At 39.4% G+C, this 25,595-nt stretch overlaps 1 protein-coding gene across 1 annotated transcript in view; it reads right to left on the bottom strand.

Annotated features, from left to right (window-relative positions):
- Positions 1 to 25,595, bottom strand: part of arhgap35a (Rho GTPase activating protein 35a) — an 89,261-nt gene that overhangs the window by 11,507 nt on the left and 52,159 nt on the right. The window contains exons 2-4 of the mRNA XM_084419907.1: positions 14,603 to 18,709; positions 11,759 to 11,903; positions 5,409 to 5,486 (exon numbers count right to left, since the gene is read on the bottom strand). Coding sequence (XP_084276033.1) covers positions 5,409 to 5,486; positions 11,759 to 11,903; positions 14,603 to 18,343 — 3,964 coding nt within the window. The 5' untranslated portion in view covers positions 18,344 to 18,709. The remainder of the gene's footprint in view (positions 1 to 5,408; positions 5,487 to 11,758; positions 11,904 to 14,602; positions 18,710 to 25,595) is intronic.

The raw sequence follows: 25,595 nt of genomic DNA, 5'->3' as shown, positions 1-25,595 counted from the left end.
TCTGCTGTGAGACTTCAGTGTAAACGCCCACTGCTGTGATTGGCTGACATGCTTGCATATGAAATAGCTAGCATTACATGTGGAACTCTCTCGAATACTTTTACTATTACAGCTATTATACGTTTTTACTATTACAGCTATCGAGATTAACAAATCGTGAGAAGTTTAAGTATTTAGATCTATTCCCATCACATAAAAGGTTGCAATGATGAGCACTGAGCAGATGACAGCCTGTTGATGCGTGAATGAAGATCTTATCATTGCAACGCAGTTTCTGCACTCTCACTAATGATTTCACCAATGCAAACATGAGGTAAGTACAGTAAGAGCTTCGTTGTGCAGTGTAACAGCGTCACTGATTTCATAACGAGTTTTGGCAAGTATCCAGATAAACTCGCGCTGTGTGATTGACAGCTTGGGCGATTGGAAAGGGATTGTTCTTTGATCGCTTTCTGTATATATTTTAATCACAGTTCAAATAAGATTATTTTCATCCTACCAAGAGAAACGATGTGAAGTTGATATTTTAGTCACTGGCTTGATTTACTGATGCATAAACAGTATTGAACGATTTTGAGAGAAAGATTATCTGTCTGAACTTGAACAATTACACATCAGAAATTCACATAACCCACTGGTTCTTCAGAGGCTCGGATGAAGTAACTAAAAAAATACTTTTGTGTTCATTTGTACATCCAAACACTGAGCAACTGCCATGCTTCGCTCGTTTGCAAGCCATGATGTCTCTCGAGGAAAAAACAGTATCGCACTCGCGCAACTCATATTCTCATGGGCGGGCCAAATTCTCTTTACGGGCAAAGAAGAGAAAGGGGAGGTGACCTTTCCCCTTATGACGACATAAAGGGAAGATTCGCCCATCTGAGCTTTCATTTTCTCAAAAATACCCAGGGCTTGGTTTACACCTATCAAAATGTCTAGCCACTGGGGGACCATAGGCAGGCTAGGGGAACTCATATTAATGTTAAAAAACCTCATGGGATCTTTAAAATCAGAGGGATCAAGGACACAGGACCATATGAACATCTTTTACAGTAAGCTTCTTCCAAAATGCAGCTCCTTCATTCATTCATGTTCTTCCTGAAATCTTCTGTCCCTTAAATCAAACCTACCCACTCTTGCTGTCCGGAAGCATCTTTTAATCTCTCGGCTGATCCAGCGAAATGTGTATCTAATTGGAGAATGCGTGCTTAGCATGCAGGTGCGAAATTGGTGCATGGGAGAGGGTGAGAGGTCATGAGATTCAAACAAAACAAGCGATGATTAAAACAACAAAACAATTTTGATCTCAGGTTCTGCCAATATGATTAAGGGATAAAGCTATAAAACATTGCGCGATACTATTGTAATCTTTCAGTCTAGCGTGTTAAATCCAGTTGACCCCAGATCAGTTCCTCTATACATCCTGATTCTATTTTATCAGAGATCGATAATGGCTGTGTAGCACCTGATTGTGAATCGTCTGACATTTCTCCAACTGCTCACTGGAGTTGTCTGAGATGCTGTCGAGCACATACCTGCACAGTAATTTCCGCCGTAATTGTATTGTCACCTGGCTGTGCGGGGTTCTGATCGATCAGACACGAGCCTTCGCCTTCTATTAGCTCATGCCGATCCGAACCGGGCCCGACCAGATCAGTGGAGCGTGTGCGCTCGCGGTTCATTACCCAAACCAATCTGCTGGTAATTAACTGACCTTCTCTTCCGGCGCAAACACACACACAAACACGCACGCGCACACACACACACACACACACAAGATGGCCTGTAGTGACACCCACACACACAGACATGCATCCACAATCAAAATTAGAGATTTGTCCATGTCTATTAGCTTTTTTCAAATAAATAACCTTCTAAAACTAAAGTATTTATAAAAAATAATAATATTTATAAAATATTTATTTAAATGAATATATTATATCCACATATATTGTGGATATAATATATACTATAATATATATATATATATATATATATATATATATATATATATATATATATATATATATATATATATACATATATACATATACATATATACCGTTTTCTATTGTAAAAGCTATATTTTAAATATTATTTTAAAATCTATTACAATATTTTAAAATGTAATTTACTTTTATGATGCAAAGCTGAATTTTCAGCATCATTAATCCAGTCTTCAGTGTCACGTGATCTTTCAGAAATCATTGTAATATGCTGATTTGCTGTCCAAAAAAACATTGATGATCATTAAATATCAAATAAATGTTGAAAACAGTTGTGCCGATTAATATTTTTCAGGATTCTTTGATGAATAGAAAGTTCAAAAGAACAGCATTTATTTGAAATCGAAATCTTTTGTAACATTAGAAGATTATAACATTAAAAGTATTAGGTAACCCTTTAGTTTAGGGTTCAATTCTCACTATAACTAGTTGCTTATTAGCATGCATAATACTAGGATATTGGCTGTTTATTAGTGCTTATAAAGCACATATCAATGCCTTATTCTGCATGAACATTCTACATCCCTTAATCCTACCTAATACCTAAACTTAATTACTACCTTACTAACTATTAATAAGCAGTAATTAGTAGTTTATTGAGGCAAAAGTCCTAGTTAATAGTGAGAATTGGACCCTAAACTTAAGTGTGACCAAGTATTATTTATAATCACTGACTGTACTTAATATTGTACATGACATTACGTTACGTTCTATTATAGTATATTATACACACATACATACACAAGTCTTGACTATATATATTTCACGACTTAACAAGCAAAAACAGACGCTGTGCTGCCTCTTCTCAAGTATGCACATAATACAAGCATACTCTATGCGCTCTGACATTATGCTTTCGTAATGGCCCTCGGTGGGCACTGCAGGATCAATAGCTGTGGATCAGTCCTGGTTAATTGAGCTTATCTGCTCTACAATGCGCTCATTGACGGAAATGTGATCCATGCACCGAGGAATAGCAGCCATTTCTTTGAAAGCAGCGAGGTCAGTCTGGTCTACAGTGACTGGTCCCACTCAAACTTTTCCCCAAGGCAAATATGAGTAACAGAGTTCTGCGTGTTCTATGATATCCATGAGATGTCTTTAGATTATGCTGCTACAACAGCAGGGTAATGTGAGAGTGTGCAAGTTAATGGGGGCCAGACAAGCAGAAAAAGAGAGAGAGAGAGAGAGAAAGAGAGAAGGAAGGTGGAGGGTGTCATTGATTATAGTTTGGTAATGTTCTTAGCTTCACTAGATTTAAGTTAGTGAAGCAATTTTGAGTCATTTGAGCACTTTCTTTGCAGTAACAATGAAAGTATCAAACAGCACCATGATGGTATTACAATGTTTCATGTAGCATATTATTTTGATGTGCTGTGTAAATCATACATATTATGATGATCACATTATACATCAAAGAAATATAGCATTACCCTCTAGTATTACACAATTAGTTGTGTTATAAAACTCAAAAAGACTTTTATGTGGAACTGAGTGCCCATGAGATGGTAACCAAGCAACAGATTTTCTCAGAATTGTGTGATATAAACTCACACATGCAAGTTATAAAAGTACAGATTGCGAGATATAAACGCTAAATTTAGAGAAAAAAGTCAGAATTGTGAGACAAAAAGTCTTATTAGATTACTATAGTGGAGAGCGGACAGGAATCCAGATCAGAAAGGACCACGAGCCGGGATTCGAACTGCGATAAATGCCAAAGTCCAGGCACATTTTGTTCTTAGCCTCGATGATACGTAGCACTGCAAGTTAGGATATTTTGTATCTTAGACCTCCTTTTTGCTCTTTTAAATCACATAACTTCTACATCTACATTCTGTTATCACAAAACCCACGGCATACAACAAAAACACAGCTTCGAAAACACACGCTGTATAGTTGGTACTACATTTGGTTTGAAACTTGCTCTGTGACCATAAAAAAAAAATATATATATATATATAATAAAAAAAAAAAAGTATATTCTATACACTATGAATGAAATTCGCAATGACTACATTCGTTATGTTGTCACTGTCATGTGACCAACGGCATCAGTTGTGTCGATTTGCTATTCACAACGCCTCTCCAGAGTTTATCGAATGCTTACTTCAAAATTCTGACATACTCCTCTCACATACGTTTTTTCACCTACTATATAGTATGGAAGTAGACATTCTTCTTCTTTCTGTTTTATGGCGGCTATCAACCAGCATTAAGGTAGGTACAACACTGCCACCTACTGTTTTGGAGTTTCACCACATAGTTACTGGTGCTGGATTATTTACGATGTTATCGCATACAGTTTTAACCCTTTCCCCCGCCATTGACGGATATTTGCGGCTTTCTGTGTTTTCACTGTTGTACGACGCTATTACACATCTTCTGAAAGAGTACGGAATCTCCTGATTAAAAGTCAGGCGAAGAAGCATAAATAAAGCAAAAACATGTGTAAGCAGATGCATATGAAAAATGGGAGCAAAAATGTGCAAAAGCCCAAACACAGACAGTTAACAGCAGATTAAAACTGTTACAGTACAATTGGCTTACGCGGACTTATATAACTCCGGTAAAACTAAACAAAATTTATAGCAACATACCAGATACTTGTTTTAAATGTAACAGTGCAAAAGGCACATTAATTCATTGTATGTGGGAATGTGATAAAATAAAAGAGTTTTGGAAAGAAATTAATAATATGATATGGCATATAGTCTCAGTGAGATTGCCACTGGATCCTGGGCTTTTCATTATTGGTATTCATCCAGATAACTGGAAAATTAAAAAGGACACTCAAGTATCGATAGACGTGTATTCTACATGCCAAACGGCTCATCGCCATTTATTGGAAAAAAGACAGAAAGGCCTACTATAACTCGATGGTTAAGAGAAATATTTTCATGCATTGCAATGGAAAAGATAACCTTTATTCTTAAGGGTAAAGAAGACCAATTTAAATCAAAACTGCCTAATGTTACTGAATGAAATGTTGGCCCAGGACGGGCTATAGGACTGTGAAGCTTTGAGGGGTGTTGATGGACTCGATCTACTCCATCTATGTTTTGGTCATCGTTCTGAATCCTATCCAGAAGTAGTCTTTGACAAAAAACGTGTTTTCCTCAGCTTTTTGCGTAAAATGTTTTTTATGAAACCTGCCCACATTCAAGTATTGATAAAACAAGAATGCAATAAGGTAAAATCAAATGGTTTTTTTTTACTGTTGTTGTGTAAAAGCAAAGGGTCTGTTCTTTCTTTTGATATTATGCATATTAAGAGGGGGGCCCATGACATTTTTGTGAAAATTATCAAAATTGCTGGAGGTGGTTGGCAATAAAAAAAAAATAAAGAAAAAAGAGAGATTGAAAGAAAAAGAAAGTTAAAGAGACAAGTCATGTGACTCACCCTGGTCAAACTGCCGCTGCATGCTTTCCATCTCCGCCTTATTTCCACTCACCCTGTAGATTCCCTCTGTGCTCAACCCTGAGAGAGAGAGAGAGAGTTGACATTAATAAATGAGTTTAGCACTCCATTCAATTTACACAGTCTCAGAGTTTGATAAGAACCACAATGGCGTTATCTCCAGCTCAGAATGTACAATGAATTTCAAATATTTAATTTAGATCTGAGGTTGCTAATTGTGCAACCACACTCCGACTGTCAGATCTCACTCTTTGACTTATCAGTCATACATAAAGAATGAGCGCTGCCACGGGCAGAGAGGAGCTTGTGTGTTGTGCCCCGCAGATGCAGACGAAGGAAAGAGCCAGAGGACGGCTCGGCTTGGCCCATCTAACACAAGCAGAGAGAAAACAAGTACATCGATAAAGAGTAAGACAGCGCGAGACGCAGAGAGACACTCTCGGAAATGAGTCGGCGCGTTGCCGAGGCAGACCGCATTGATTGCCTCACCTCTCCCGATCAATTATCCATAAAAGCTTTTCTGTAGAGCTGCAAGAAGGGAAATGTGTGTAAAGAGGGAAGGGTGTGTTTACGGTGAAATGTGAGAACATGAGGGGAAAAAAGGCAAGAAAAGGGCTGTAAAACTCATGAAAGATCAACTTTCATACAGCGTTATAGATTTTTGCTGATCACAAAATTCTACTTTTGACATCTAAGAATGCCACAATGCACCTGGGATCGGTTGCACCAGCTGTGCGCAAGTAGCCTAGTTTTGACGAAAATGGGCACTAAGTTACAACTTACGCACTAATAAATATTGCAACGTTTTTTGCACCATTAAACTTAGTTGAAGCATACTACGTATAAACTAAATATTTACGAAAGCCTCCGATCAGGAGTAACGGTTGGAATAAAATAGCAGACTGACTGAACTGCATCAATAAGCTCTCGTTTTACCTGACAGACTTCAATAATTTAGACCTGTATGATAATGCTTCTGACATTTACACTCGCTTACATTTTAAGAATATATTACTTTGTTAATAGTTGCCCTTCAACACGAACCCGTCTAAACAGAGCGCTGCTGTGTGCATTCATCCGTGTTGTGCTTGTCAAATAAAATCAAAATAAATAAATGTAATTTCTTACGTTTTGTATCAGGATTTAATATTTATTGATCCTTATTAATTTCAAATACAGTTTCTGTATGTTATTTATATACAAAAATATCAAATACGAAAATCCTGATTAGGTAGCATTGTATTTAATGGAAACGTATTTTTCACTTATGTGAGGCAAAAGTAGTTAGGAATGAAGGATAAACTGAAATTCACGGGCATTTCAACATAACTTCAAGGCTGCTATTGGATCGCTAAGGGTAAACGTCATATGCAAATACACATTACTTTACGAGGAGTTTACGACCTACAGTACTAGCTACGCTCTGCATTAAGAACAAATGGTGCAATCGAATAAAGTACAGTTATTTACAATCTAGATAGAAGTTACTAAGCCTCTAGGGTGTGGACTCTACGTTCCAATGTAAGAAAAGTGGCTAGTGAAACCCACTGCTGGTCTACCAATCATTCCAAAGCCTATTTAAGGAAAATATTTGTTTTGTGATATAGGCCTAGAACTAAACTCAAAATATAGAGAGAGACTGTTACAACAACAGTTAAACATGAGAGAAAACCGTTCACAAGGCATACAAGATCAACAAATGTTAAATTTAGTGACATAAAAGTGGCTCATTAATGGCAAGTGACAGTTTCATCAGCTGGTCTGAAATTCTCTAACCTTATTGAAAAAGCCATGAATGTGCTTTTTATGAACAGTAGGCTAGTGTATCTATGTGCTTCACAACTTGCAAGTATAGAAACTCACGTTTTGATGGGCCAGTTTATCAAAATGACCAAACTACATTCAAATTAGCTTTCCAATTGATAAAAAAAAGTATCCATTCATAACTTAGGCTAACTACTAATCACAAACTAAAGACTTCTAGAAATAAAGTCAAGCATAACAGAAGCCACAGGAATATTTGAGGGAGAAAGGAAACATCCTCTGAAGGACAGTCAAGGACAATACAAGGAAGTCACCATATTTCCATTTATTATATAATTCTTCTCATGCCTTTAAATGTCCATCCCTCTCAATCTTTAGGCCTTCATACTGAACATCCAGTCCATTAGCAAACGTCAAGAGAGCATCATGTTAAGACATTTTAAGAAACGGAGAGCACTTTGAGCCTCATGGGCTTCTCTAACTGAGACTCATCATGACCTTTTTGCTTAAAGCCCTACTAATGCACCGCTAACCCCGCAACATGTCCAAACAAACTCCTGCCGCTTCCTGCCATCATCTTCAGCATATCCTCCGGGGGAATTCGTTTCAGCCAATTCAGCATTTCTCCTCCTCCAACGGCTGTCACATTCCCTCTCTATAACTACAACTATTTATACTGTACATTTCATAATGAGAATTATATTAAAATAGGGTCTCTTAAGTTACCTGTGGGCTGAGACTACATACTGTATTTCCTGTTCCCATACTCTATCTGGACTAATTCTGGAACGGGTGCTGTCAACACTTAGGTGAGTGTGGTAAACCTCATGGCCCTAAAACACCCAACACTCATTTCGCATACCATCCCATTGCAACAGTGAGAAAAGGAGTGACAGATAAGAGAAGGATAGAAGAGATAAAGAGGAAAGAGAAGTTAAATGTTGAGATGTAAGTGGGAGACAGATTTACCTAGAAGAATGAACAGGAAATGAGAGGAACAATAGAGGAATGCAAGTATTTTTGGTCCAGAGGGCAGAACGGAAAGGACAGAAATTGGATCCCTATAGAAACTATATAAAAGTAAGGTTACGTAACAGGCTGTGACTGTGCTTTCATTTCTGCCCCATCAAACACAAGAAGAAATAGGAGAAAATGATGTGAATCCTCCTCCAGAAATAAATAAATAAATTAATAACAAGGTCATTTTAGAACTTGACAACCCAGCCGTTCACTTTATTATGCTGAAAAGAGTGGGTTGGATATCCTTCAAAAACTCCCCTTTGTTACAAAGAATGAAAAACGGGTTTGAAACGATATGAGGGTGATTAAATAATGCAGAATTATTGGATGGTTTTTGGATGAACTATGCTTTAAAAAATGAAGTGATTTAGACTAGGCATGCACTAGTTTTTCCAAAGGCATTATTTCTTTTATTTAGCAAGGATGCATTGAATTAATCAAAAGTGACAGTAAAAACATTGATAATACTATAAAAGATTTCCATATCAAATAAATGCTATTCTTTTGTACTTTCTATTTATCAAAGAATCCTGAAAAAGAGTATCAACGTTTCCACAAAAAAATATTAAGCAGCACAACTATTGTCAACATTGATAAGAAGAAATGAGTAAATATGCTCGAAATTCAGCTTTGATAACAGGAATAAATAACATTTTAAAATGTATTAAAGGGGTGGTTGATTATGATTTCACTTTTCTAACTTTAGTTAGTGTGTAATGTTGCTGTTTGAGCATAAACAACATCTGCAAAGTTACAACGCTCAAAGTTCAAAGCAAAGGGAGATATTTGCTTTTAAAGAAATTGCTTTTTAAGGACTACACCGAACGGCTGGTAGGGACTACACGACATTTCTCCCGGGTTAGTGACATCACAAACCCTAACATTTACATAAACCCCGCCCCCTGAACACGATTTATAGATTATCATGACAGAATATGCTAATCAATGACTAGAAGATAACTACACATAAGCTACATAAATTCATCAACTAACCATTCAGAAATGTCCTGTTGCATTCTACATGTTGTCACTTCTTATTGAGTCTCTCCATCTTTGTCTGACTCTGGTTTGAACAAAAAAAGGCTAAACGTTTTTTAAATGTCCAGTGTGTCTGTGTGAGGTAAAAGGACACAAGATTTTGAAGCTCCGCCCTCTGTGCCGGGAGCAGCAGCTCATTTGCATTTAAAGGGACAGACACAAAAACGGTGCATTTTTGCTCACCCTCAAAAAGTGACAATTTTAACATGTTATATAAAAATATCTGTGGGGTATTTTGAGCTAAAACTTCACATATACACTCCGGGGACATCAAAGACTTATTTTACATCTCGTGAAAAGGGCATTATATCACCCCTTTAACAGAGTTATTTTAAATTTTACTGTGATTTTGATTAAATAAATGCAGCCTTGGTGAGCATAAGAGACAACCAACCCCAAAATTCTGAAAAGTGTACTTTGACAATTGGTTAGTCAACATTGGTTTGAACAACTAGTCTTTCTTAAAGGGATAGTTCACCCAAAAATGAAAATTGTGTCATCATTTACTCACCCTCAAGTTGTTCCAAACTTGTATGTTCCAGCCTGTCTATATACTTACTTTCTTCTGCTGAACACAAAATAAGATATTTTGAAGAATGCCAGTAACTAACCGAACAGTTGTGGGGCACCTTTGACTTTTTTTTTTTTTATATACTATGGAAGTCAATGGTGCCCCACAACGGTTTAGTTACAAACATGTCTTATTTTGTGTAATTTTAGATTTATGAGGCAGTGAAAGACACAGTGTTGCTATATGTACAAGACTGAGCTGGCATGACTAAGCACATCTTAACCGTTGCTGTTAGCAGGGACTTGCTTGACATGTCAAACTGACATTTTTCTACAAAGATTTTTGTAAAAGCAATTCAGTGTAATTCTGATAAGGTTGTGAGGTTGTATTGTTTTGATGGGAAAGGCACTTTGAATGAGCGAGTGCATATTCTCTAGTGTTCACACTGAGAGTACTATCAGCAAATCACGCTGTAAGCTGTTGTAGAAGGCAGTTCCACCCACAGAGCACGAAAAAAGAGCTGAGCCTGAAAGATTGTTCACCATTTCTGCTATGTGATATCGATCTCAATGAGGGAGTTATCAGGCAGAAAATTACCGCAAGGGGCTTGGCAACTTGCACACATACACAACAGAACATGAAAAAGGTGGGAGAGGGGCGGGGTGAAAAGGAAATGAGGAACAAAGATCAGGCGCTGACTTGAGAAAACTATAAATGACAGGTCCATTGACTCCACTCTGCCCCTAGTGGTTCACACACATGATCCAAAGGGTGGGGTCGAGTGCTCTCTTCAAGGGTCAGGGCTCTGAAATGCATACACTTCAAGTAGTATGCATGTAATAATACATAAGAGCATGTAGTGGATTCTTTAGCTATGAATTTTTTTTTTCTTTTGGGCTGCCACAGAGAATGATAGGGAACACATTTTTGTCACGGTTTCTAGGTTGCGTAGTGTTGAGTTTATCTAAACTACAGATGGACTGATGCATCCCAGAGGGAATACTGATGTGTTCTCCAACACTCAGCATTACAGAAAACACCGGCCGGAGCACATGCACTTGCTCTCAGTTGATGAGCTTAATCCCTAGAAGCTAATGGCGCTAATGCTACAGACCCAAATCACAGCTGCATAGATACGCGCTTAACAAGCGCACATACCTCCATACATGCATTGCATTACCATAATGCTAGATATAAGAGGCTCTTATTCGCATACTAAGCTCTTTGGGATCATTTAATATGTTAAAATTAATTCATTTTAACATACAGGTTAGGTATATACCCTGTTGATAAAGACATCAAACCAGCCTAAGGTTGGTCTTAGTAGGTCTCCCAGTCTGGCCAGACTGGTTTGGTTTGCTGGTTTTAGAGGGGTTTCTGGTCAAGCTGGGAGACCAGCTAGATCAAATTAAATCAGCTAAGATTTCATACTTACACTGCTCAGAGTTGGATTTAACTTCAGCCTCTAGCATCAGTTACTAGCACACCTCTTGAGGAAAGGGGAGTGAGGTTTACTCGCATATCTCATACTAGCTTGCCTTAATTACACTCAACTCAGTAAACCTCACTCCCATCCAGGTCATGGCACCATTGCAACTGTGCTATTAGGATCACTTGCAGTGGTGCCTTGACCCGGATGCCGAGTGGGATTTGAACCAGCGTCAACAGGCATGGGAGGCAGGCACACTAACAAGCAGGCTAAAGACCACAGCCACTATAGCTTCAGAAATGTACATATACTTTGTTGTTACCATTACTCTTCAGCAGGTTTATCTATCTGTACACATTTTGTGCAAATGTAAAATGTACTCCACTGTTAATGGGAAAGCACATTATATTGAGTTGAAGACAGTTCACCAGCTGTTAGTTCACAACTACCATTTCATAAAAAGGGGTCACACTGTTTATGTTTGCATGCAAGTGTAAGCATCTAGCTAATTCCAATACCTCACTCCGATGTAAAGATAAAACAACAAAATGTTGCCTATGTGCCACTTACCTGTAATCTCAATGTAACGGATACACTTTTCAATGAAGAGTGGAATGGGCCGCTCAGCCGAGACAACGTTGGCCAAGGGAACTCCAAAGTAGTTACTCTCAGGAGGCTTGGACAATGATGATTGACGACCCTTTGGCCGCGTTTTCTGCAAGACAGGAGAGGAACACATTTTGTTTTGTGGTAAAATGACAAGAGCTAAGCAAGGTGCAATGCACGCATACCTGAGCCACATGTAATTGCATACAAAAGGATATCAACAGGCTTTGAAAAACAATAGTTATATATTGTTCAAATTAAAAGACAAAATGTATTTTAAAATCTTAACATGGTTGTCAAATATTAGTGGAACATGTTCATAGTTCATAGACCTACACGCAGTTACTCTGAACTTGAGGAGAACTGACTTCATATATCCGCTAAAATCACCTTGATACCAGTTCATTAAAGTGAAATTACTAGTTTTGAGAAAAGGTCTACCATCATTAGTTTCCACTTGGTTTTATATTTTGTATCTCATGCAATGAAATTCATTTGTTTTTAAGTGCCATACAAGTGTCCAAATATTTACTGGGGACCAAACTAGACATGGTCAAATCATTCACGTTATTCCAGCAATGTGACATTGTATATTGAGGTACATTGAATTTGACTTGAGTTTAGAGTTCTGCAGGAGAACACACTGCTCATTCCTCCCTCCCAGACCCCTGCCTTCCCATAATTCTCTGCAGAAGGGCATCATGGCTCGTTGGCCAGTGTGTCTGACGTACTGTCAGAAAAGAGAAAAAGCCATGACGATTATTAGGCCCAAGTCTGTCTGCTCCATAGCTAAAAGGCATCCCAGCTTCCTGGTACATCCGCAGGTCAAAGCTCTGCTTTTCACACATTCCGGAACCATGCCACATTTGCCTCCCTCCCCTCTCTCTCTCTCTCTCTCTTTTTTTTTTTTTCACATCTCCTTACATTCCCCACTCCTCTCCTCATTTTCAGATTTCACCTAAATCCCTACTGGCTCCTCTCAATAGACGTTTACATAATTACCACCCTCCCCTCTCCAAGCTCTCAGTGAAGAATCTGTGCTCCAATTACAGTTCACAGAGAGTATTACTGGGATGGCAATGTTATGCAAAAGTAATGCGTTCACCCTGCAATGCAGGTCACACAGCAACCCAGACTAAGGCGCACACAGCAAACCAGTTACATCATGTTAATAACTGCTACTCCACCCATTTGCAACTTCAGACATGACAGGATACTTTAGTGTTACAATTTGAATGAATACAATGTTTAGCTATGTTTTATGCCTCACTAACCTGAGCACAAAGTACTCAGTTTTGGGAAACTTCTCATTGCAACCAGTCCCCTGGTAACTCTACCATGTAACCATTCGCTTTGCAGATGCTGGTGCAAAGTCACGGGGGCATTAGAAATGGAACTAGGTGACGCTGGAATTTAAAACATTCCACTTGTTGGGTGAGGAGATTTTAAAAGGCTGAGTTAACATTTCCGGCCTCGCAGTCCAACATACTGAGAAAGAGAGAGAAAGTGCAGATGGGATAGGAGACAAAAACAGGAAAGGCTTATTCTAACTCCTTTAACATCAAAAAAGGGACAGTCTTTGTTGAACAGAGCTTAAACCAGTCCAGATCCCCGGGGCTACTAGGCTGCTGCTTTTTTATGGGTTCCTTTATGGATCAGTCCCATAAGGCAATTAATGCAAGCAAGGTGATTTAACCCAATGGCCTCATTCTAACCCTACCGAAATAATAAACACTGCTGTTCAAAGAGAAGAACTGGTGGCTCAATGCTTTCATATGCCCTTAGGCTGTCACATGCTCAAAGAGAACAGCAGTCACTAAAATGTATGCTTGTGTGAATACAGTGTATTATGGGAGTGACAGCTATAGTAGTATTCCAAGCAAAAAAAATGTTAAGGCCATGCTGTAGAAGGAACTATCAAGTGAACAGGCACTCAACCGCCATTAAAAAAAAATGTCTTTGCAGTACTTAAACTCTTTAAAAGAAACCACTGTTTAATGGACATGCACCGCAGCATAACCAAAAATCAACCTTGACCAAAGCTTGGCACACAGGCATCCAGATAAACTAAAGGACCAAAGTCTGTGCAACCATGAAACATTAAATAAAACAACTGGGTCTTCTCTCTGTGGATTTACTTTTCAACAAGAAAAGAAACAAGGCATACCACCATACCTCAAAATTGTTTAGACAAAAGACAATTTCTGTAAAATCAAATTGACTACATCTTACCTGAACAATGAATTTAAAGGGTTGTGAACACAAAAATGCATTTCTAGAGTTAAAGTATGTGTTGTGAGTTCATTTTAATTTCATATGGAAGTATCTGGATTTGGGCCATTTTCTTCTGGGTTCAAAATCAAGTGAATGTCACAAAGATGTGACAAAGATAGGTCAGATTTACATATTTGAACTCTATGTCAGCTGTCTCTCACATGCGACTGGTGCTTTTTTAAGACATTGATTTTGTATATTTAAGCTCAAATCAAGGTGTACATTTTTCTTTTCATCTAAAGTAAATAGCCACTGCGTTTTTACATCTAAACACAATCTAAAAACAACCACTGAAATAAGGTGAAGTTAAAAATACCAATCGCTATGATAATCGCTCACAATACTTGAGTTCACATCCAGTGTAAAGTGAAGTTGGGCCCAAACTGACTTTTTAATATATGATGTATTTGATAAACAGATAGATCTTAAAGTATAAAGTTAGCCTATAAATGTGATCTTTACAATATATGAGACCATGAAACATAATTCCAAAATATATATATATATGTTTTAAAATAATACCATAAAATTTACCTTTGTAGTTCTTCTACCAAGACTTCTCAAGATATTCCTCCTCTTTGGGTCCTCGCCTTCTTCATTTAAGGAACTGTCCCCTTTCTGTGCACCAAGCTCATCCTCTTTAGTCTTGGGGAGACCTCCAAGCTCATCATCACTGCCAATAAAGCTTGTGCGGAAGCTGCTAAACTTTCCAAGTCGTTTGGAGCGATCACGATACAGCCTAGGTTTAACTCCAAGAGCAGACAGCTTTCGTCTACGCTCTAATGAACTGCTTTCAGCCTCGCTGTCTGATCCATTTCCTGCACCGTTAGAATGACTCTTGTTTGCATTGCGAATAGTGATGATCTTGCCCTGTGTGCTGTCATGTGGTACAGAATAAATATTCTCCTCCTCTGTGGGACGAGGCTTTGATACTGCATCCATGGGCTCAGCATAGTCAGATGGATCATAACCACCTTCAGTTCCTGGTGGCCAGGTGACTAATGAGCGCCTGTTAGGTCCATGTAGGCTCAGGTCCATGTATGAACTGATGTTTTGGGGTTTGGGAATGTCAAAGGTGACATTGGGCTTTGGTCGCACCTGAGGTGGGACTTTGTTGTTAAGCTTGTTTTCAAAAGTGTTGATGTCAGAGATGAGTGAGAAGGCATCACCCTCCAAATCAGGGAGCTTGAAACCTCCACCATGGGTCAAGTTGCCATCATCCCGTAATGTGGGATAAGGTGGGGAGGGCTCAATGTCATCCTCTGAATCCAGCAACGTGGTGCTTGGAGAGCCACATCGAGGTGAGGATACATTTTCAGTGGTGACATTCTCTGCAACATTGTCATACATATGTGTTGCCTCTACAATGGTTTTTTTCTCCAATACCTCCTTAAAGAATGGCTGGAAGTGGTCTATCCGATGCAAGCCTCCCACCACACCACCAGGTCCACAGATCACAGAGCTGAAACGTGCATCAATTTCATGGGCCAGTTCCTCCCCTTGGGCAAGCTGCTCTCGGACAACCTCAGAGTCTGCGAGTTCCGATTGAGTCTCTGCAACAGCAAGCAACTGCACTGGAATAATGTCTTGGACCTCACAAAGGAAGGCACAAAGGGTTTCCATGGAAGCCTTCCGTTTGGCCGAGTACACTGCTATGTAACCATGCACCAATCCGCTTTTACGTAAGGAAAAAGATGAGTGGTAAGATAGGACAGCAAGATCAATGCTTTGCCTTTGGCCACCAATAGATAAATCCAACGAAACTGATGTTCCACTGGATAAATTGGAAGAGGGCCGACAGTGCTGGGGCAGCAAGAATGGGGAAAGAAGCTGGTCAACATCATAAGGATCTCCACACATTAGACACATTACAATTCGTAAGTCCTCAGTGTTCTGCTGAGAGTCTCTGAAACTTGCAAGTGCAGGCAACAAGGGTGGGGAGCTACTGCCAAGACTAACTGACGGTCTTCGTGTGTCTAACAGACCTTTGAGGATCTGGTTTAAATGTTTTTCATTTATATTGCGACCATAGCCCACACCTGGGGAAGCAGGATCTAAATAACTGCACTGAAATTTGCTAGCCACTTGTTGACCGTGTTGGATGAGGCTTTGTGCTGTTTCACCCCCAATATCAGAAATTGAACCAACGCCTCTTTTGGTGACCAACAGGAGAGACAAGGGAAGCTGACCTAGATTCGTGTCCCTTCTACCTATGGTTGATTCTCGTAATTTTTCAATACTGTCAACAACATAGGATAAGGATTCCTTTGAGTTGTAGAGGCAGATGCAACCATGTGGGGTGAAAGTGGGGGTATGGAAGGAGTTTACTGGAAGGCGTACATTTCCTTCTATAGGTCGAAGAGCCAGTTCATATGTCCTTCCGTCTAGAACGTACCGTTCATCATTGGTGCACAGTGCTCTGATCTCATTAGCTAACTCTCTTGCAAGTCCATCTTTGCCAAGAATTACAAGATTAATTCTATCTACCTTTCCCTCACCAAACTGTGATTTTGAGCTCCCATCAAAGGAATATCGAGTGGGAAAACGAAGGGCTAAGTGTTGCTCAATTTTGCCATCAACACAATGTGGACTACAAGGACAGGTTTCCTTAGTTGGGTGGTATACAAAATGGATATGCTTGAGCACCAGGGCATCTCTCTCAGCCTGAAGCTTTTGGAGGGCCTTGAACCTCTGCTCCTCTCCAAGAACCTCTTGGATGGCACCCATTTTTTCTTTACTGGGCTTAGCATCAACTTCAAGCTCATAGAACAATTCAGAGTACTCCAGTAAAAGTTCTTGGAAGTCCTCTTTGGCTTGGTCAATAATAATCTTCTGGTATTTGTTATAGATGTCAAGGTACTCTGGCTCCTCCAGCCACTGATAAAACTCCTCGTTCATGATAAAGCTACGAGCTTCCTCCCAGGGTTTGCCAGGTGTAACAAATGGCGAAGACGCAAGTTTCTCTTTGAACTCCCAACGCATTTCTGCTCTCTTTCGCTCATTGCGCAGGTGTTCTAAGTGACTCTCATAGATTGCCTCTGCTGCAGGGGTTTCCAAAAGGTCCTGGGGAATGCGTTCATCCTCCATGTTGTCAATGTGTGGTGTTGTTTCCCATGGTGTGTCATCCAATATGACAAACCAGTGGGAGAACTCCCGCTTATTCTCGAGAACTTTCTGTACTCCTGACCAGCTTAGGTGATCAATCTCTTCCAGGCATGGAACCAATGAGTTGAGAGCCTGTGGGAGTGTGCTAAGATAAATTTTACGCCGCTTTTCTATGTGCTCTTGCTTGAGTCTGTGTACATGTTGCTGGAATAGTTTCTTGGCCTTGGAAGTACCCTCAAGGAAAACATACTCTTTGTATTCAGGTGATGTCTGCATTCTACGATTGGTGTTGGGCCATGTTTCATTATGGTTCTTCACAATGCGGCTAACCAGCCACTCATAGCGGTCCTTAGCAGATGCTATTTGCTGACTCTGCTGCTTGAGAGCTTCAAAGTAAGGAATGATCTTGGGCTTCCCTCTACTCTTATCGATCAACTGCACCAAGGTAAGGAAAGCAAGGTCAACATTGACGTTAGAGCGCGCTGAAGTCTCAACAACTTGCAAATTCTTCTTGGTCAAGGCAAAGGTGTGAGAGTCTTTAATGTACCGCTCAACCCCTTCATCACACTTGCTCAACACAAGTACAACTGGCTTCTTGGTCTTAGCTAGCTGGTTATATAGATTGGTGACGAACTTCATCTGGTCATCAAAGTTTCGGTTCATACCCCTGCTCACATCTACACAGAGTAAGAATCCATCCACTAAAAGCTTGCCTTCAGGCATTTGCTTTTGCTCAAAGTCTTGCTCTAGTCCAAGCTGATCTGTGCAGAAATACATAAGCTTCTCAGCAGAGGCCAGTTTGTTGGAAGCTGCCCGCTTGATATAGGGCTGTAAGGCAGTACTTCGATGTGGCTGGAACGTTTGGTCATCAATAAACTCTGTCTGTTCCACCACATGCATTCGACACTCAGCGCCCTCCTCCAACATTCGTACCGCCTCGCCCCAAAACAGGAAGTGGTCATTGTTTACCACTCTACCACCAAAGTCACTTGTGCTTAAAACAGATGTGTGGTCCAAATAAAAGTCATCAGCACTGGGGCGAACAAAGCGATTACAAAGGCAGGACTTGCCTACCCCACATTGCCCCTTCTCCTTTTCAGTTCCGGACAAACCTACCACAACAAGGTTGTAGGTTGGTGCCCGGGCATCTTGTTTTTTTGCCATCATCATCGAATGAAAGCGATCATCTTGCCATTCCCAGAAGCTCTAGTTTGAAAGCTGCTGGGCTGAGGTTCCATCCAAATGATTTCAGGCCTGGAAAATAATTTATTTGTAACGATCCTGAAAGTTGCTTTAGGGTTTTTTTTCCATGTAGGGTCAGTATGTCCAATCCCCTTGATCAAATTATAAATCCACAGTCATCTGGCCATTCATGATTTTGGCAGAGGCTTGGGGTTTGAGGGTGGGGGAGAGGAGTCCCTTTGGACTTAGGCGGGTGTGCTGCAGGTGGAAATATTCCAGCCCATCTCCTCTCTTCAGGGGCACTTTGACACAGAAATATTGTAGGTTTCAGGTTTGCCCAGCCTGGATCTGACCCTGCAAAATATAAAACAGACATTACAATTAGATTTTGAAAAAATAAACAAATAAATAACTACAAGATTTTGTAGTCTGCTAAATGAATAAATGTAAATGTATACGTTTTTGCATCAAAATGAATGACTTCATTTGGCTGTTGAAGTTGAAATTTACTACAGTACAGTAAGGGATGTGTGACTGCAAAAAGTTACAAAGTATTTGATTAATATGGCACAACCCATCCCCATTTCATTTCATAAGTTGCCCAGGGTTGTTTATGTCTAACCTAAAGGTATCAATTCCAAGGAATAAGAGAGGCTGGTATCATATCAAAGTCAAACTTTTTGTATTGATTCAACCCTATAAGGCATCACATTCTAATCCCTAAACATATACACACACAGATGAAAGCTGTGGTAAGTGCTTCAGAGATAGTTTTAATTAGGCAACCAGGGAAACACAAATCGCCCTTAAAGAGTTAGTTCACCCAAAAATGCGGAAAAACAAACAAAAATAACGACTTTATTCAACAATTAATTTTCTTCTGTGTGGGCCACTGAGTGAGTTCACGTAGTGTAACAGCGCAGCGCTTCTGGGTTGGACTATTTTAAACGTCTTTAGCCTATGGAGGAGGGAGACAGCTCTAAGATTTAATCAAAAATATCTTAATTTGTGTTCCGAAGATGAACGAAAGTCTTACAGGGTTGGAACAACATGAGGGTGAGTAATTACTGACAGAATTTTCATTTTTGGGTGAACTAACCCTTTAATAGGAAGCACTGGATATTGGCCGCTTTACAAAAATCCTCTCAAAAAGTCTCAAAAATAATTTAAAAAAAGACTTTAACAACTCTATTAACATTAACAGGGTGAAACCTTGTGGATACCAAAACAAATTAAGTCAAGGCCTGTAGAAGTCTACGAAAGAGAACAGAACCCTCTGGACAATAGATGACAAGAGCTCACAGGAGCACTTACAGTACACTGTTCTTGAAATTCAGAGCCCCAATAACCTGCCAAATGCAGAGACAAACCAAAAAAGACGTGGCTATAATGGAATGGAGTGGAACTCCACAAAATGGAGTTAAGTGTAAAAAGTATCCTCAACCTGTTAATAGTTCTTTTTCTTTTTGTTTAGGAAATACAATCATTATTTATACATAGTTATATATTTGTCTTTTTAGATCAAGGCACTTCAGTTGGAACATAACCGGATTGTCACAGTGGAAGTCATCTAAACAGGAAGAATTGTTTGGGTCTACACCAAGGACAGGCACTACAGAAGAGGTGCCACAGACCTCCATCTCCCAGATCAACAGCAGCACCTGGGAGGCAAGACTAGGTAAATGTGCTGACGACAGCTCTTCAAGCACTACATCTAGCAATCACAAGAGACACATGATTGCAGTTGCAGATGTCACTGTCACAGTCTGGGCCAAATGTAATGATTCTGCTGTGGTGAATTTGCTCTGGCGAAATAGCTTCTGTATACTGGCCCAGCATTCTTGAAATCACAAAACATGTAAAAGTTATAACACTGCATTTGAATTTCTGACATTTCATATCAGAGTGGAAAAATGTATCAAAGTTTGAGCATGTCATTCAATGTAGGATTGGTGATAAGACCAGTGGAATCATGATCATATCACTCTCTCAAAAACATTTTCAGCTTTTGCTGCAGTACGATTAGCCAGCAATCAATAGACACTTGCAACAGAGCAAACACAAAAGTGAGGTATGCTGGCTTACCCAGAGAAAAAGGTCTGAAATGTCAAGAATGGATTTGTCATTGTACTCCACCAGGTACCCCACTACAGTAAAAACAAGGTGGAGAGCCACTGAGCAATGTAGTGCTGCAGGTGTGGCAGTGTAACATTTGTTTAAACATTGACCAGCTCCCCTAACACAACAACTCGGAAACATCATCTCTATTTTAAATGTTAAATATTACACTTGCACTGCTCAGGACCCAGGTATCTCACAGAGGAAGACCCAAGAATCTCACAGAACCACCAAAAGATCATTCAAGACCATAATTAATTGAAAATATTTTACTAAAAAAATTATATATTTTATAAAATACATAATATCATTATCCTTGCTGTTGGGCAGAAACCTTGTATCTTCATATTTCATATTTTATTTTATAAATCATTACTTCTTGTCACCCTTTGCATCTGTCTGTGGGTTTTGAAATATATATTATATTGAACAAATATAAAATGATTAAAAAAGAGAGTTTGTGACTAAACATAATAAGTGATGGCCAGTGTCATAAACAGCCTGTGCATACACTTCATCTTTTATAACATACAATTTTTGAGCACCCACATAGCTACAATAAACGTTATAACCTGTAAGATGATGAAAATGTTATGCGATGCACTTACTGCCTCAAATACAACCGTTTTAAATCCGACATCGACTGTTCAAAAACCTCTTAACTCCATTTAAGCTTGATTTTGGTAAAACGTTAATATAGTAATGACACATACAAGTGTCTGACCATATATAAAGCCACAATATTAACTTTTACAACGGTGTTTAATTATTAAAAATATGGTTTTATCCATTTCCTGAAAACAATCTTATACTGCCATTAAATTATGATAACTTACATTAAAATAGTGTTATAATGTATAAATAGTAAAAAATAAATAAAATACACAGCAGTACAGTAATACATTTTTTTTTTTTAAATCGCCATGGACAATGTATACTGTATAATCTTTATATTTTTGTCATATTCATCCAATGCAATGAGAATTCAATTGTTCTATTTTTTTTGTAGTTTTCTGTAGCCAATCACAATCACGAGGACATCACTGAGACCATCAGATGTAGTTATCAGTTAGTAAGCTATGAGGAAGTAATTATATCATATAATTATATCATTCATGCTGATAGAGGGCAGGTAATCAAGTAATCATGCTCAAGAACAGTTTGCCATAAGTGGGACGCATGGTAATACTTTCCATATTAAATATCCAAGATGTAACAACGAGGAAGATACAAGAATGCATTTTGTGGCTTGAAAATTAATTTTACCAGAGGAACACTTGAGAGCTCTCAAGTATAAAACAATGACAGCTGCCTGGATACAGATCAGCAATGACCCATGTGTCAATTGACAGACACACATACACATGCACAACCAGGTGGTGCCTCCCGGCTTCTGGGACAAAAAGAAAAAAGTGCATCTATTCTGTTGGGTCACCAACATGACAAGTGATGCCATGCTTGCTGGTTCAAGACCAATTGTAAAAGTCATTAGTCTAATTAAGGGAGTCCTCATTATTCCTCAGCTCTTCAGGACTTGGCTCTCTGTAACACTCACTTTGACGCCAGCACAAGAGCCACATCTGATCTGTCCCAGCTGTGTAATTCTGTGCATTGCTTTGTCTTTCCATGTTCAGCATGCTATTAGTGCTATGAACGAGATAAAATTACAACAACTAAAGATGAGAGCCAAATCAACCTGTGTTTTTCCACCGATGGGCTAATGCAGCAACAAACAAATCATAGACATCACAAACATGAAAACAAATGACTAGTATTGTTGATACAAAATCAACTAATACAAATTCAAGCACTTCATGCAGACATTCAAGCACTAAATAACTGTTCCTGTTAATGCACAGTTGTCGAACAATTGCTCTGGTCTTCACATTTGGCAATAAATTACAATTTAGAATAGAAAGGAAACCTAAGTGAAAATGTTCACATGCAAGTTGGATTTGGCTACCATAGCAATAAAAATGTGATAATGCTCCTGCTACTTGCGTCGTGGAAAAAGTCTTCTTTACAAGAAAGTCACTCGAGTCACGGAGTTCCAGATGCCAAAGCTTAGACTTTATTGGTGGAGACAACAAAGATGCATTCAGAGCATCTAACCTTCTGGTTCAAATTTCTCATTCAATATTCAACTCATTCAAGCATTTCTTAAACATCCATTGGCTAATCTTTCATTTTTATTAACCCATCCTCCTTTGTCTGGTTTAATTAATTCCTTATCTTTTTTGGCTTTTTTTTTAATAGGTGGTGTGCCACCAAGTTGGTCTATTTTTATAAAGAAACGTTTTATCATTATGCAGGTGCAAGCTCATGGCAAGAGTGTGAATCACAGAGGCCTAATATCACGGTTTCACTCATATCATTCTGCAGGCTATTATCTTAAATGTCTAATAAAAATGTACTTGTGCCTTCTTGGTACTTCTTGCACCTTTACTCGCAATGAGTCTGCATCAGTGTGAATTCAAAAAAAGTGTGCATCGAGAGCACATAGTGGCTAGGAGGGCCTTCTAAAAAATCAAAAAAATAAAATGGAAGGAACACCCTACAATCTTATAGACAACAATAGCAAGTCTGCATAAAACTGGGAACCACTATGCTAAAGTATTATCTAGCAAAAGGCAAAGACAGATGTTCCAGAATCCACCACTCGGAGGTTAGATACAATCATATCCATTGCCATGTTTGGATAAGACATGATATGGTCCATCAAGCCAAAGGTTGGCTAGTAGAGGTGTGAAAAAGGGAGAAGGGGGTCCGGCTGGCAGGCGTAAGAAAGATCATCAAGAGAGATGGTCGTTAACTAAACCAAAAACAGCATGTAGGGTGAAAAGGGTGCGAAGCTCGCGCTTGCTCTTAACGGTGGGTTGCCGCTAACTAAATGACAGGGGGCAACAATAAGGGATCAGGGCATTCCAAAGCTTGTTTAAAGAGTAGTTTAGTCTTTTAAGGGACAGTTAAGGTTTAAACCCCACAAGTTTTCTGAGCTTTAGGCTACTGTTAAAAATAGATCACATTCCTCTGGCCTTGGGTCTGACCTGCACATAAGCTAAGAATCCTGTTAAAATGGCAGGAGCCAAACTGATCACAGGGAAGAATCCATTCAATATGGTCTAATAGATGTACTGTAAAGCTTTGCATGACTGTTTCTTTCTGATCTTAAGGTTATGGTTGCATCAGATAAGAACATGCTGTTTTAAGAGAAGTGAAAAGACATTTTTTAGTACACCATTTTGATTTTTTTTTTGAGTGCTACAAAGGCCCCCTGGACTTTTGATATGTAGCAAGACTAAAAAGACAATGAAAATACAGGCTAGAGAGTTGGATGAAGCCAGAACATCTCTTTCAAAAAAAAAAAAAGTCCCATCAGCCTCCAGTAATGAAAAACTCCATAGTCTACACAATCAAACTCGAGAACAATACAGCCCTTCTGAATGTGTATCAGGACAGTAAAATGCAGCAGACAAAAGCCATTTCAAAGACTATAATTAATAACAACAGAAATGAAAACTACAATTTGTTTCCTGTCAAACTACTTTGAAGAAGCCTGTCTAAACAGACAGTCACACACATAATCAGGCCGACAAGCTGTAAACATCCACTTACACACACTCTCACAGATCAAATGGCTTTTTATATTCCCTTCAAAAGAAAGCAAAGATTGAAAACGTTGCTGAACATCAGTAAATCAGAGATATGTATTGTTTGAGTATTGAAGACATGGTTATTGTTGAGAGAGTTTTACCATGCAAAAATGTGCTCGTGTTTGTATTATTCCTAATGACGTACCACAGCGCTACATTTATGTGAAGAAATATTGGTCCAGCATCAGATTTATATGAAAAAGCATTCCACTTCTCTAGCGTGTTATCTTTACTGTAGCCACGCAGCATAGAAAATGAGAGGTCATTCATACGGTATCCCACAGGGCTGGTGCCCGGGCCCTTTCCATTTCCGGCATGTCCTCGTCAATGCCACATTTCATAAAAGAATTATAGCCAACAGAGCTGGCAATAGTGACAAAGCAAGGCAAGAGCAGAGCAAACACAGTTTAGTTTGACTGATGCACCTCGCAAACTCATTCCTCCAACCGAATCGCCACTAATATGGTCGTAAGAGCAGATAGTCTACTCATCCATTCCCCCCACCCTGATCCCTCTCGAGACCTGGACTCCATTAGAGCACTGCCTGGGGCGTTGAGGAACAGAGCCTTTGCACGGACAACACTTCCTGCTTGGGGAGACAGTCTAATGCTGCAGTGGAGAGAGCAAGAGAGAGATGCGTACAAGGGTGGGAGGATGAACAAAGGGGAATGAAGATGTGTAAAATATTAAGCTATAATGGCCAGGGAGAGGGAGAGACTGTATTCTCCATATCCAGAACAGAGAGGCTAAAATAAATGTTGCTCTGCTGCTATAAAATAGGTGATCCAATAGGCATAACGCACACCAACCAGGATGTCAGAAAGCAAAAGACATGTCATACATATGAATGATTCCCGTTAAACGTAAATGTACCAGCTTCAATCACATACTAGGGATGGCGAAAACTAAAAATGTTCTTGACCGACCACCGAGCCTCATTAGCCGGTTGAAACCGGTTAACCGATTAGTTTAAAATATAATACGCTATTTGAAATAACAGTCATTTCGAGCCGCACCTGCAATTTCGCAACACCGGTGTCGCCCTTCCACTCGCGTCACTTTTTTAAAATCCCCTACAGCGCGAAACATGAGTCCCGCAAACGAGGCGCCGAGGAGCTTGTATGTAATCGGAGGACAAATGGCTCCTTAGTTTCGAAATGGTTTGGGTACAAGGTGATCGCGTTGAAAATAAAGGCGTTTGTCTAGCGTTAGAAGCTCATTTGAAACATTGCCGCGGCTCATTTAAGAAAATGACAGCTCCGAGTCAAGGGGCAGCATGTCTTTTTCAATCATTCCGCATATCTTTTGGGTAATAGTCTCTGAGCGCTGTTTGTCACATTTCCTACCAGCTAGCATAGATGACACGGTAGGTTGGCTTTGGCTAACGTTACCTTTCTCACCCGAAGAGGCTTGCAGGTGTCGCGTTTTCAGGTGATGCATCATAGATGATGTGCTACTACTGTATTTTA

This window comes from Rutilus rutilus, assembly GCF_951802725.1.
Source record: "Rutilus rutilus genome assembly, chromosome: 9".
NCBI classification, from domain to species: Eukaryota; Metazoa; Chordata; class Actinopteri; order Cypriniformes; family Leuciscidae; genus Rutilus; species Rutilus rutilus.
The sequence above is the reverse complement of the archived record's forward strand: the minus strand, read 5'-3'. Positions and strand labels throughout refer to the sequence as shown.